This window comes from Rousettus aegyptiacus, unplaced genomic scaffold, assembly GCF_014176215.1.
Source record: "Rousettus aegyptiacus isolate mRouAeg1 unplaced genomic scaffold, mRouAeg1.p scaffold_m13_p_10, whole genome shotgun sequence".
NCBI lineage: Eukaryota > Metazoa > Chordata > Mammalia > Chiroptera > Pteropodidae > Rousettus > Rousettus aegyptiacus.
In genome coordinates, this window is record NW_023416285.1 from 86,401,509 (window position 1) to 86,417,646 (window position 16,138).

Consider the following 16,138-nt stretch of genomic DNA (forward strand, 5'->3'; position numbering starts at 1 on the left):
CTCATAACTTCAGAAAACCTAACAGTTCAAGAGAAAGATGGACAATTCATAAGAAGAAATACCACTGACAGCCTGACGAGTAATCAAATGAAAAAGCAATTGGATATTATTTTCAATTATCAAATTAACAAATATTAAAAATGATTTTTAAAGACATCACAGGCAATGGTGATAAATATGGCATTTTCATAAATTAGTAACTGAAAGTTTTAAAAACAATGAGGTAACATTACAAGATATAATCTACAATAATTCTAATTCTACATTTCTAGCCAAAGGGATTAGTCCAAAATACTGGAAAAAGGGCTTGGTGAAGCAAGATTTTTGTCACGCTTTTATTTATAACAGAAAAATAGCTCAATAAAACCTCAGTGTTCAGTAATATGGGAATGGTTTACAAATTGTAGCACAAACATTACAGTTAGAGTCATTCAACCTTAAGTATAGAGCCAAGAATAAAATCTGTATATTTGGCATAATAACTCTTTTCTCATTTACAGATCAAAAACAATTAGAAAAATGAATGTCGAAATAGTAAACATGTTTACATATCTAATTTAAAATGTATTATTTTTAAATACATAAACTATTAAATTATTTAAGAATCATTTGATGCAATCTAAATCTGGCAATCCTCAATATGACAGGAAGCACAGAGTTTGAAGACCCACCGAGAGGTATTCCTATAATCCTCAAGAAAGCATATGTAAAATATTTTATGTTATATCATATTTGGGATGTACATTATTCTGAGGAAAGATTCCTTATGTTTTATCAGAATCTTGAAGACCCCGAAATGGTAAAGAACCACTAGCTTAGAAAAATCTAACATGTCAGAGTCCATCTCCCCAACAAACTGACAAACCTGTGACTTACTCCTTTAAAACAAACAACTCACAAAGATCTATTTACTTGATTTTATATAGATTGATTCCAACCTTAGAGAAGATGAAATAAAAATGTATGCTGAATGTGCTGGTGTTATATGGTGAGAAAAATAGAAGTCCCAATACATAATTATTCTTGGATCTGTTTCTTATGAAATAATCAAGTAACCTAAATAACCTCTTTTAAAAGTGCCCCAAAACTCTTTTGTAAATTATTAAATACTTTAAAGTTATTAAGAAAAAAAGAAGAAATTCAAGAAGTTTGTACAGAACACTAAACTATTTTATTAAAATTAAAGAATCAGCATATGTGATTTGGCACATGTACATCAGGAACAGTTCACAGGCTCTTTCAGTTGTTGTAAATAGAACTTTTATGGGACGGGAAGGTAAAGAAGAAGACCTAGATAACTCACACATCTTTTGTAGAAATTGTCCTCCATGTTCACTCAATTTCTAATGTTGGAGTGGTATCCAAGTACCCATGTTTTTCCTAGGTGAAAATGCCTTAGTCCAAGCCCAAGTGCCTAGAGCAGAGTTGCTTCATTAAAAATTTAGAAATAGGACACTAAGTCAGTTACCTATAGCCAACTCAGGTAAAATTGAAAGCAGAATTAGAGATTACTATGTGAAAGCAGAAACAGAGTATAGACATAAAAGAGACTGTAGGTCCCTCACCAAAGATGGAATGAACAGTATTGTCTCTGACCTTCTAGTTCCAAGTGCAACTTCCCACGCAAATTGTGAGGCATATTGTGAGATGACCTATCGTAGCCTTTCAAGCCAACACCATCTATACTTTAGCTAGTTTTAGTAATTTAATTTCTGACTAGAATAAAATCTTTAGTGTTAAATCTAATCCAGTTTTAATACTGTTTCTATAGAAAATTTTGTCGAATTTGACTTGCCTTGTTTTAATGTTTTTCTAAAATCTTATCTCTCAATCAATTATACTTAGAAGATCATATTAAATGAACATCTATCTTCCATGAGTACTCAAGACACCAAACATGAAAAAAACTGATATAGGCAATTTGTATGTTGGTAAGATTTTAATCCCATGAAATATTTTCAGTTAACCACTGTGTACTACTATTTCCAGAAGTTTAGACTAGAATGCTGGCTTTGGAAGTAAGCGAAGAAATAACAGTGAAGGAAATTATAGTGCCATTCTTCCACAGTCCTTAGTAAACTCTATTTAATAAAATAGCCTCTGAGCCTTGGAGTTGAGAAAAAGAAGGCAATTTGAAGTGAAGTTGAACAGAGGAGCACAAAACACACAAAGAACAATTTAATAAAAAATAATTTACTATTCCCTGAGGAAGAAAAAACAATAGCAAATACAACAGAATGTGTACATGTATGAATTGGGGAGAGGGAGACAAAGACAACAGAGAGAAGTCATATAGGGAAATTCAAATTGAGAATGAGCTGAGATGCTGAAAAGGGTAAAAGGGAGTTTTTACAGATACAGTTGCAAAGACTGTTTTGCTTTTCCAAATGATTCAACTGTCTAGAAAAGAAAAACTTAAGCGTTCATTTGAGTAACTAGGATAAAGTACCGGGCCAAAACAAGCATATATTTGATACACACAAAGACAAATGTTTGATATTTTGGCAGAAATGTGAATTATATCTTGGGACCTTATTATCTTGTTATTATATGCACAACTTGCAGACACAAGACTTGTTTAACAAACAAGGTAACAAAATCCACCAATATACACCAAGAATTTAAAACTTAGTGTCTATTCTAAGGAATGGGTCAGTTAGCTTGACTCCTATATATACTCTATCTCAGGTAGTGGTGATGAAACTAGTACAATTTATCTTTTTGAAACTGAAAATCCACTCTGATTTTGATTCCTCCCCTATGTTCTGTCACACTATACTGATCATCAAGCTTGGTCAATCAAACGTCTTACACATTATCTAAATGTCTCTGTCCCTTCTTCATCCCTATCATTCTCCTACTTCTCATCTTCATTATTTCCTCTCTGGAACACTGAATGTCTGGGAGTTTCTGTGTAACAATTTGTCTCTTTCTCGCCACCTCCCCTCTCCATCCCCCCCCTCCCCCGCAATCGCAATCTTCCCTTCGCTATCCATTAGAATGGTAAACAGACCTAGGCATATTCCTCCCAATTATAAAAACCCTTAAATAGAGACAAAGTTCAAGCTCCTTAACATGATAGGTGAGGCCCTCAAAACTTTGGTCCTGACAGCCTCTCTCAGCATTCCATATGCTGCATTCCAAGTCGTAACTATACTGCCCTTCTCCCTTACTATCATCCCCTCTTCCCTCCTCCCCTACCACCCTCCCTGCTATTTCTTACTTCAAAGCTTTTGCTCCTTCAGTTTGTAAAATTAATGGCCACTCATGTGCTCCCTCCCATCTCTGCCCCTCACAGCCGGCACCCAGAGGCCTCTTGAAAATTCAGAGAAGCTACAACCTTTTCTAAGACACCTCCCCCTTCTCTGTCTTCATCCCTGTTAGACTAGGTTAAATGAACAGTCTCTATTCTAGAATCCTTGCACATACCACACTGTTTCATGACCACTGATTTGTGCGCGTCTATCCTACCATATTGGGCTAGATATTCCTCACTCTTCTAGCAGTGCCTGGTACATATAATAGGACATACCATAAATGCTGGCTAGATGCATAGATGGGTGAAAGGTTTAGCTCCACAATCTTAAAACTAGTTTTTTAAATGGCACTAAGAGGAGTCAGAAAAATAGGAGAGAATATTTAGTACTTTCAAAATTATTTGCCCAAATGCTAAATATATTGATAAAAACTTCTCCTGATAGGTATGTATTCACTATTCCTTCTGGAAAAAAAAAAAACTGAAAGGAAGTTGGACTAGCAATTCCTAAGTTGTCCTCTCTGTTTAAGCTTTTATAATTCAATGATACCATGTTGTATGGTGTTTTTGATTTGCTTCTTTATTTGGTCTATAATGATCCTTCCTATACTTATAAACGTTCATTCCCTCGTGGCCATTCAATAAATAAAGATTATTCAAAAAGATATAGATTAGACATATATACCATCTCCCAACTATTCTCTATGAAAATTGTAGCTTTCTAAAATAAACGCTTCCTTGACTTTGAAGAACACAAGCCTCCACCTTAAAAAAGTTCATGAAACTCTATGTTGCCTCAATATTCCATATTTCTTAAAAATTATTAAAAGGTAACTTAAAGGTAATATATGCCACTCATGTTTACTAACAAAATGTGTATGTCAGTGAAATGAGGAACTGATACAAGAAAATATAAAAGGTCAAAAAATCAAATCAAATCTGATGACAAATGGTACAAAAACTGTAGAAAATTTAACATAACAGGTCAACACAGTAAATACTCTACAATTTAGATATGCTATACAGATAGTCTAGAAATTTCCCTTTCCTATTTGTTGGAAAATTTCCTAAATTCCAGAATGTTCCAGTCACACACAAAAATTATTTATTATTCTCTGAACTGCTTGCCATTTGCTCTTTGTACCTACTAACCTTTTATTTTACTTTCTCAGTCTGGAATTGTTATTTGATCTTTTTTTCCACAGGTCAAATTCCTGGTTATCCTACAAAGCCTTTATAATCTCTTTGTATGCCTTATTCAATTCCTTAGGCAAAAATAATCCCTCCTTTATTACATTCCATAACATTTCATTCAGACTTAATTATTCATAATATACGTTATGATTCAGTTCACACATTGTAATTATATATTTACTTGATTGTCTTTCAAATTGAGTGTCATATAGAGAAAAACTCTGTATTTTATGTATCCTGAATTCCTAATGTCCAGCACAATGCTTGATACAAAGCAGGTCCATAGTAAATGCCCAATATGTTAACAAATGCTCTCCAAATTATTCTTTACTACCACCCATTAAGGACTGATGTCTTCCAAAGCTCAATAATCCAATTTCCAATTGTTACTATCAATTAGGAATTTACATGCCCCCTTATTTAACCATATCAAATATTCCTAAATAGGAGTTTTTAAGGCTAACTAAACAAAATAAACCAACAACCATAAAAATACGAGAACGTACATAGCAACCACATATAAGAAAAACTATAAGAAAATAAAAAGAAAAACCTGATGAATGGAGAGATACACCATGTTTCTGGAAAAGAGGATTCAATATTGTAAAAAGATAAATTATTCCCCCAAATAATACATTGCTGTAATGCCAGTATACTCAAAATTGTATTTTGTTAGTACTAATGCACATCTAGAGAAATACATGACAATATTTGTTCTGTCATGTACTAAGACGTATATAAAGCCATAATAATTTAAAATAGTGTAATTCTAGGATAAGAACACACAGATGCATCAATGGAACCGAAAAAAATGTCAAGAATGCCCAAGAATGTAATAATTATTTCAACAGTATTTCAATTCAATGTGAAAAACACAGACTAATTAATAATAATATTCAAAAGTTGTCTAACCATGTGGGAAGGGAAAAGTTAGACGTGTATCTCACTATATTCTAAAATTAACTCTAAATATAAAAAAGATTTAAATCTACATAACTCATTCTTCCTTCTACCCTCCACCTCCCTTATGCTTTGAATTCTTTAGTCTTAAAGCCATGAAGTGGGGCCAAGTATGGCAGCATCCATTCTGGGAGGAGGCAGTGTCAGAGTGAGGTGTCAGAACATGAACAAGGTGAGACCAACCCTGAAGGGGGACAGAGAGTGGGGTGGGGAAGCAGTGTTGAAAAAGGTGGCTGCGCAGGGAAGCAGCAGCAACCCAGAATGAGGTGTGGAGCCTGAATGAGGTTAGAACGGGCTCTGCATTAAGGGATGTCAGTAACAGAAGACTTGTTAATACAAGAAAAATTGATCAAGTAAGTAAATATATTGAGGATAATGGGAATCTGGTTTCTCACTGTCTGGCATGACAGTCATAAATGTGGGGGGGGGGGGTGAGAATGAACCCAGTTCATATTTGGAGAAGTTACTAAAAGTTTATGGTTCTCTATATACAGATCAAGAGATATAGAAATAGATATCTATATGTATGCATGTGTATATATATATCCATATACTAAATCAGAAGAATTATTATAACTACACCGTGGTCAACATATAGAGATAAATATAAAAAATACAGATGTGAATATGTCTCTATCTCTGTATCTATATACAAACATCTATTTCCTAGCTATCCTAACTAAGAAGGCCTAGGGATAACAATATCCCAGTGACAGTGAGTATACTTAATGTCTACTTTGGTTTCTAAATACCATTCTCACCTAAAAGGAATCAAGGCTTCTTGAAGAAATTGTGAGTTCAGGGCTACAGCAGGAATGATACAAGGTGAGCCTAGAATACACAGCTGTGTGAGAAATAAAGAAGTGCTCACAGAATGGTAGAAACATGTTTAAAGATACAGATGCCAGCTTCAAGGGGTCCCAGCAGCCAAATCTGAGATAACATGAGCATCAAAATAAATGAGAGTACTGAGGAATGAGCCCTTAAATTAAAATAGTAACACAGTCCATATTATTCCATACTGATAAAAAGAATTTGGGAGTGTAGAAAGCTTTTTCTTAAAGTGTAATGCCAACTGATGAATGTAAAAGATATGATGGAATTAGAAAACCACCACTTGTCATCAAGCATAGTAACTAATTAAGTCAAGAAATAATAATGGATGTAAAAATTAGTGGGTAAAAGGAACAAGGAATAAAATATTTACATACAAAGTACCTCCTCAACAAAATATTTATTGATCATAAAGAGAAAAAAAGATTAACCTCCCAGTGGAGAAACCCTGCAAGCAGCACCTTAACCAAGTGATCAAGGTAACATCACCAGTAATGGGAAAAACTGAAATCATGTACCACCTGATAAGATGCAATGAGAAGAACTCAGCATCACTTCTGTGATATTCCTGCCAAAACGCATAATCTGAATTTAATCATGAGGAAACATTAGAAAAATCCAAACAGGGAGATACTCTACAAAATACTGGGCCTATAATCTTCAGAAGTATCAAAATTATAAAAGCCAGGGGAAAATTGAGTTACTATTTCAGATTAAAGAAAACTTAAGAGACAAAATATATTCTGTGATCTTTTGGCTATGAAAGACATTACTGAAAAAAAATGTAGAAATTAGAGAAATAATGATGAGGTCTGTGGAGAAGATAGTAATAATGCATAAATGCTAATTACCTTGATTTTAATGGCTGTATTCTAGTCATGTAAGAGAAAGTTCTTCTTTATGAGAAATACACAGGAGTGGTCAGTATTATATTGCTAAATTACTCTCAATTGGTTTAGGGAAGGCAGAGTTCTTTGTACTATTAATGCAACCTTTATGTAAGTTTGAAATTATTTCAAAATTAAAAGGAAAAACAAGTATTTTAAAAATGAACTTTGACAGTACTAAAAATATACATTAATGATTTTCTTTGCATGGAATCAAAAGCAGAAACAATAAAAAATTTTGTAAATCAAATGTCACATTATAATCAAAAGCATACATAGCAAGAATATAAGAAAAAACTAGTATCTCTAATATAAAAAATGCTTTGTAATAAAAAATAAAAACATTGCAATATTAAAGTGAACAAAGAGCTAGTCAAAGTCAATTACAAGCATGAATAACCTTAAAATATTTTTTAAATATTTAACTTTATCGATACTCATTCACTAAACAGAATATAAAAGATTGGTTTAATGGTAATACAGTGATAATGATGTATAAAGAGATATGAGTATAACAAGGGACATGATTATGAGCAATCTCACATATCACTAATGTAGTATAAATTAGAAACTGCATTCTAGAGGACAATTTCACACAATACACTTACTGAAGCTTCCAAAATGTTCATACCCTTTTACATAGAGATTCTGTTGGTATATACATGCCAAATATCAAATGAGGCACTTCAACAACAAGGGGATTCCTTAATTAAATTATAGTATATCGGAACTAACAAATTCTATATTATATGCTAGGTAGCCCTAAAAATAATGGCAAAAATATAATTGACAGAAAAAAATGTTCAGGTTAATTAATTTTCAGACACAGATAAAGCAATATAAGCAATATTATCCAAATCTTTTACAAGTATAGAATGTATGTAAAAATGCACACAAAATCTAGAATAATACGAATAAAAAGATTTAGGAAGATTTCTGTCTTGCATTTTTCTATTTATTTTTGTGTTTTAAAATTTTAAAAATATTAATAATCTGCATTATAAATACAAAAACATTTTAATACAAACATTTATTTAATATTAATTTATTTAAAATATTTAATACAAAAATATTGAAACTTAGAATTGGCTGCAGTGTCACTTTCTCCCACAGATGGAATAAATCAACAGGTGCCTCAAATAAATGGTAGCACTACACTGAAAGGCACAGTGGGCAAGAGAAAAGTAATATGCAAAGAAGAATGAAACAACGATATATATGTACAAAATCAAGAAAAAAATATAGGAAAAAAATCAAACATTAAGGTTTTTTAAAAGCTAACAATAAAAATCCTATCTTGGGGACAGAAAATAGTTTGAGGAAGGAAAAGGAGCAAATAATATTCTGTAACAGGATTATTTTTTAAGAAAGGATGTGTAATACCATAATGACTATTATATCAAATAATGATTAATTTAAATTTAATAGAATTTTGATGTCTGAAAGACCATAAAAGGTCAGTAATTCCTAAAGGACAAATCTATAAGGATTAAAATGTTATGTAAATGTTAGAATGCTAAATACCTACATGAATTAAAATGGTAATATGTTTTTTGTTTATTTGTTTTGTATTCCTGTGATCTTAGTAACATTTTAATAATTGTAGTTTACCATAGTAATTATACTTTTTCTAAATCTCTGGAACTTGATGGAGGCCTATAATTTAAATTTTGTAATGTAGGCTTATAATAAAACAAATACAAAGAAAATTCATTTGTACTTCCCAGTTTTAAAACAAAAGAATTATATTCAAACATCAATAAAATAATATCGATTGTACCTTATTATAACGATCATGTGGAACAGACTGTAAAACGATTGGTTCCATTGTGGAAACATTGGCAAACTGTACCTCTGGAATATACAGGGCACAAACAACATGAGCCCAACCTAAAAACAAATAAATAAAAATAATGTCATTTTCCAGTTTTCAATAACACTTTTTCAAAAATAAATAATCATTAACTTTCTAAAGAGATCCCCTAAATTCCTACTTAAGCAAATATACAATAAAAACATTAACAAATTCTCATTATTGACTGAATAGTCAAACCACTACTGATAAAGCACTCTTAAGCATTTCTCTAGTTATTATGCACAGAAACACAAAAAAATGGAAACATCTTAAAATTCAGATTCTGATAATGACTGACACTTCTTATAAACAATTCAAACCAACACTGAGAATCACTGTAAAAATAAATAATTTAATACTAAATCTTAAATGTCAATATTAAATGTTTTTACTTTTACATTAATGTCAATTTTTAAATTGATATTTTTACTAATACTACTATTCATTTTAATATTTCACTTAAAATACTTTAATAATTGATATTGAATGTTAATGCTTCTTTTAATTTTCAAAATGTGCCTGAAGATATCAAAGAGCTGAAATGACAGTGAGGAATTACTGATCCAAAACTGAAAAAGGGTTAAAGTCCAGGGTGGTGAGTAGAGAGCTTCTGGCCATTTTTGCCACCCAGGGGATATGTGCCTATTTCAGAGAAAGCACCTGAGAGGGTGACAGATACTTTTGACAAACAAAGAAGGCTGGGAAGTACAGGGATGTTATGTCCACAGATAACCAAGGGAGAAGGGGAACTAGTAAACCCCTCACCCTCTTTCAGCTACAAGACTGAAGGGCTGCAAGCCAGGAGTAACAATAAACTAAAAATACACCCAGCAAAAAGACTGCAGCTGGTCTTCGATCATCTCAAACTCTGAAATCTGATTTATGTAATCCTAAATTACAAGAGCCCCCAGGCACCAGACAGAAGTAAATATACATCCTCTCTGGAGGAAAACAATGTCATCTTGACTACAAATAATGTCTACTATTAGTTCATTAGCATTTTCAGCACAATAAAAAGTACCAAACACACAAGAGTCAGAACTGCATGAATGAAAACCCATGGAAACAAGAAAATGAAAATAGATCTGTATTTTTGGAGTTTTAAATATAAGCATCAAAATAACTATACTTATTAAGTTCAAATAAATACAACACAAAACTGAAAATTTATTCAAAGAATGGGAAACTATAGTAATAAACCAAATAAAAATTTCATAAGTAAAAAAAAAATTTCTTTTAGATCAGTGGGTAGCATTAACAATGGTGTGGACATAGAATTAGAGGGCAAGAAGAAAACAGCTCAGAAAAAAATATCCAGATGTTGGCACAAAACACAAAAGAATGAAAAATACGAAAATAGAGAAGACATGAACAGTATTAACAAGCCTCACACGTAAGTCACAGAGAAATACAAGAGAAAATGACACAAAAGCAACATCTGAAATGGTAATACCTAAAAACTTTCCAAACAGAAGAAACATGGTAAGTCATAAACTAAAAAACCATAACAAATCCCAAAGTAAATAAAAATAAATCTATACCTAGGCACATAGGTAAAACTATAGAAACCCAAAAGAAAGAGACAAAAATTCTAAACTACCAAAAGGCAAGTTATCATCAAAAGAACAACTGGATAAATAAAGCCCCAAAATATCTTTAAACAAATTTCCATTGAATGGAGCACCAAACAGTTTTCCTCAGGCAACAACAACAACAAAATGAGCCAGGAGGCTCCAAGATGAAGAAAAAAATAAAGCATGATAAACATGTACATACTTTCAATGGATACTGACTGGATAAAACAATAATACCTTCTTTCACTTAAAATACATATGACTGCTTTACATCAAAAAATTAAATGCTGTTGGGTAAAGTTTTCAATGTACATAAGTTTAATATAAACTAAAATTATTAGGAAGATTGGAGAAAGAGCAGTTAAAAGACATATATATGGTTTCAAAGTTTCTACATTTTGCAGAAAGTGCTACACACAGTAGACTGAATTTACTGGTATAAAAATTATAATTCCCAAATCACTACATACATATTAATATTTGTATATATATAAAGATATAGTCAAAAAAGATAAAGTAATTAATGTCATTAATTAAATTTAGCATCATTAAATTTAAGTGTAATACTAATTGACTGCATTATTAAACTGATTAAAATCAGTGCTAAAAATGTTCATATAATCACAAATAAGAAAGAAAAGAGGAAACAGAAGAACAATAAGAAAAATGATCAAGGTTAAAAAGGAACTGTAGAAGTCTTCCATTTCTAGTTCAGATAGAATAACAGGGATCAAATGTAGCCTCCAGCATGAAACAATGCATACCCCCACTCCACAAAAATGGACAAAATAACTGAAACAATGGTTTTTAAAACAATGGAAATCAGGTCAGGAAGGACAGCAATTTCAGAGAGACAAGAAACAAACAGGTGAGCCCTTGGTTTCCCCAGCTTAATGTCTTGAGAGTTCTTCCAAGCCAAGACACACAGAGAAAAACTGAGGCCAACCCCAGGGCACTCCCAAAGTTTAGGGGATCTGGTAAAACCAAAGCAGCTAAATTTAACAGAACAAAATACAAGAAATGAAAGCTCTTCACGAAAAGGACATTCACAGAGAGACACACAGAGAGTACCACTCAAGTACTGAACAGAGAACATGTGAATGAATAAATTGCATGAAGTTGGAAAAAGAACCATCCAAAAAGTTAATGGGAACAGTATCCAGCAGGCACAAAGGGCCAAGATCAGTGCTAGTTTCTCCTGGCCAGACTGGAAAAACTCAGAAGTCATAGGACATTGGGTACAATACTCAGAAAAGTCTTGCCTCAAAATGGGGAATAATCACTACTAGATCAAGCACTGTTCTGGAATCACCTAAAGGATCAAACTGTTTCCAAGGAACATAACTATTTCAGAACAAAACTCAAGTTTTTTAGGAATGCAAAAATATCCAGATTTATGTCAGCAAAAATGGTGGAGCAGGCAGCTCCATGGACACATTCCGCCACAGAAACATCAAAAAAATCAAGCAGGAATGGTCAGAACCAACTTTGTCAGGACTGTGGAAAAGAGGGTGAAAGGTATGCGGTAACCAAACAAATACTAAATCAAGAAAAAAGCAACTTTTCCATAGTGTACTGGATAGCACACCTGCTTTGCACACAGAAGGTCCTGGGTTCATGCCCCAGGTGGAGCCATGGACCATACCCCAGGTGCACCAAGCCCCGGGTGCACACCGCAAGCGTGTGGGAGGGGACGCCCCGCCTTCACGGATCCAGTTCTTAAGGGGAAATGGCAACATCCATGGGTCAGGGGTAGAAAGGGGGGCGGCGCGGGGGGTGGAATTAAAGAGAATGGGGAAAAAAATAAACTTAAAAATAGTAGGAAAGCTTTGAGAATTTTTACTTTCTTCTGATCCATGATTATCCTGGAGTTACTGGAGGTCTTGAAGACAGCACCTTGAGTTCAGAAAGAGTATAAAAAAAAGAATGAAAAAGAAAAAAAGTGCCTATAAATCCACACACCTTCCAACATACACACAATGGTAATCCCATAAGGAAAGGAGAGAAAGAAACAGGCAGAGAGTATCTGAAAAAATAAAGCTAAAAAGTCTCAATATGATGAAAGGTATGAATCTACACATTCAAAATGATCAAGAAGCCACAAGAAGAAAATACAAAACAGAGACCCAAACTGAAATACATAATAATCAGTGATGAAAGCCAAAGGAAAAGAGAACTTTAAAAGCATTAAGAGGAAAGCAACTTATTAAATACAAGAAATCTTCAATAAGATTAACAATAGATTTCTCATCAAATTCAGTGGAGTCTAATAGGGACTCCAATGACATTTTTAAATTTCTGAAAGAAACAACCGGTCACCCAAGAATTCTATATTAAGAAAGGTCACCCTTCAAATATGGAGAAAGTAAAGCATTCCCAATGAAACACAAGGTGAGGGAGTCTGTTGCTAACAGAACCACCTTGCAAGAAATGGTAAGGGTCAACTTTCAGGCTAAGATAAAAGAATAATTGATAGTAATTAAAAGCCATACAAAAAATTTTAAAACTCCATTAAAGGTAACCATAGGTAAAAATTAAAGCCAGAATTATGATACTTTTGAAATGTAACACCATGATTTAATGACAAATGCATGAAATAATAATTACAGACCTATGTTAATGGGCACATTATGTATAGAGATATATAAAAGCACAACATATAAAGATAAATTTCGATTAAAAAAAACAACCTAAAAAGGGGGACATATCTTCATAGAACAGTTTTTATATTGAAGCCAAGTTGGTATCAATTTAAACAAAGTTATTATAAATTTAGGGTGCCAGTTGTAATTCCCAAGAAAAACAGCAGGGAAATACCTAAAAGATACACACAAAAGTAGAAGAAGGGCCTCAAAAGAGCACAATAGCCAAAAAAAAAAAAAAAAATATCAATTTAAGGCAGTATTGGTGAAACCAAAGAATAGGAGCATAAAACATAAAAAAAAAAAAAAAAACTTAGTAAAACTGCATAAATTTTTATCAGTAACTACTTTAAATGGAAATGGGTTAAATTCACCAATCAAGAAACAAATTGGCTGAATGAATTAAAACTATGATTCAACTACATACCTACAGATATTCACTTTGGAAACAAAGACACAAAATAGGTTCAAAGTGAAATATCCATCAATGAGCAAAGCATGACAGTATTTTAAAAATCATTTAACTGTAAGGTTTAAATGGGTCAACTGTATGGTATATGAATAAAGGTCATTATATTAAAAAATTTACAATAAAAAACCCTCAATTTTTTAAATGGGCAAAAGATACATCACCAAAAGAGATAAAAGAATGGCAAATAAACACATTAAAAAAAAGCTCAAATGTATTACCCAGTAAGGAAATGCAAATTAAAACTACAAAGGTACCACTATACACCAATTAGAATGGCAGAAACTAAAGATGACCACACCAAGTGTTGAAAAAGATATAGAGCAAATGGAATTCTCCTGTGCCGCTGGTGGTAATGTAAAATGTTACATCATTTTGAAAATAGTTTCAGGTCCTTAAAGAATTAACATGCAATTATGATTATATACTAGCCATTTCAAAGGTCTAAGTATTGACCCAAGACAAATGAAAGCCTATGGTCATACAAAAAGAGTACTCAGATGTTAACAGCAGCTTAATTTGTAACAGCTAAAAACTAGAAACAATCTATCAACAGATAAATGAGTAAACTGCTAATATCTATATAAGGAATAATAGTGAACGACAAAAAGAAAATGCTGATACATGTAACAAGAATGAATCTCAAAATACTTCTACTGATGGAAATATTTCTACTGATGGACAAAAATAGTGTGTGTATATATTACATATATTTTTTTGTGTCTAAACACACACCTCTATCTATGTGTATATATTCCATTTACATAAAACTCTAAAAAATGTACATTAATTTATAATAAAAGAAGCTGATCGATGGTTACTGGGACAAGGCAGTGAAGAAATGGTACAGACATAGTACAAAGTAGTATGAGGAAAGTTTTACGAGTGATGGATATGTTCACTGACTTAACTGTTTTGATGGTTTCATGAGCACATACATTAGACAGAACTTATCAAATTGTTCACTCTAAATACATGTAGTATTTTAAATGTCAATCATACCTGAACAAAGCTATTTTAAATGCTTTTAAAAGAACAAATCATAAACTAGATCAGAATCCAAATTTTAATTTATATTAAATATTAATCATTTATACACAACAGTTAAAAGAAGTGACTGGGAGGGACAGAGTTTTTTTTTTTAATGACCATAGTATAGTATAGGCTGCCTATAAGAGACATGAGAAAAATGATATATCACATTAACAGTAAGAATATAAAGGATAAAGTGACTATTTTGATGTCAGAAATACACTAAAAGACAAAGAAATATTCTACAGATAAAAAGGGACATTTCATAACAATAAAGATAAAGACACAGCAATTATAATAGTGTCTACACCTAATAATTAACACTTAAAAACATGACGCAACACTTTACAGAATTAAAAGAAACAGAACATGTTCCAATCATAAGATTTTTAACATACCATTCTCAGCAATTGATAAGTAAACTAGACCAAAAAAAATAAAATTTTGTGGAATGCAACAAAAATAGTGCTAGGAGGGAAATGTAGAGCTTTATACACTTTTAGTAGGATAAAAAGATCTAAAATCAAAGACCTAAGGTACCACCTTGAGAAGAGCGAAGTAAACACAAAGTAAAAGGAAATAATAAAGATAAAAACAAAAACCAATAAAAGAGAAAACAAGCGGATGACTTAAAAAATTGACAAAGCCAAGCACAGGTGAACAAAACAGACAAATTCTAGGTACACTGGTTAAAGAAAAAACAAAAACAAACAAAAAACTGAGAACAAAAACCACCAATATCAAGACTAAAAATGGGGTCATCACTGTCAACCCTACTAACCTAGCAAACATTAGCAAGGGATAAGAAAATACTCTGAACAACGTTACTCCAACAATTTAACAACTTAGACAAAGATGTCAAATTTCTTGAAAAACTGAGCTCACCAAAAGTGACACAAGGAAATAGAAATATTTCTATACTTACTATTTAAAAATAAATGTTATCAAAACTCTTCCCAAAAAGGTTTCACTCTAACATCAGAAGGTTTCACTGGTAAATTCTGTCTAACATAACACCTTTTAAACAAACTTGTTCATTTCAAAGGACCATCATGGCCCTTGCACAAAAAAATCTGACCAAAATATTACAATTTTCAAAGAAATGGAGAATTAAAATAGTGACAAAAATAAGATGTCAAGAGTTGGATAAATACATTTAAAGTTTCCTAAGAGTTTTATAAGGTTCAAAAAGAGGGTGAATGCACATAATAATATTAAATTTTATAAAGCTAACAGAGGGGGTAGAACATTAACAACACTAAATGCTAGTGAGGATGAGTAACAGTAACTCTCATTTATTGCTGGTAGGAATGCAAAATGCTATAGCCACTCTGGAAGACACTTTGGCAGTTTATTAAAAAAACTAAGCACACCCTTACTGTGAGATCCAGTTAATGCTCCTTTTATATACCCAAAGGAGCTAAAAATATGTCCA

General features: G+C 32.3%; 1 protein-coding gene across 21 annotated transcripts in view; it reads right to left on the bottom strand.

Moving 5' to 3' along the window:
* MLLT10 (MLLT10 histone lysine methyltransferase DOT1L cofactor) overlaps positions 1-16,138 on the bottom strand; it is a 195,259-nt gene that overhangs the window by 111,085 nt on the left and 68,036 nt on the right. For all 21 annotated transcript variants that reach the window (XR_001594389.2, XM_016124434.2, XM_016124521.2 and 18 more), the window contains one exon: positions 8,912-9,021. Coding sequence is in view for 20 of the 21 variants with exons in the window: in XM_016124434.2 (XP_015979920.1) it covers positions 8,912-9,021 (110 nt within the window). In the remaining variant the exon portion in view is untranslated. The remainder of the gene's footprint in view (positions 1-8,911; positions 9,022-16,138) is intronic.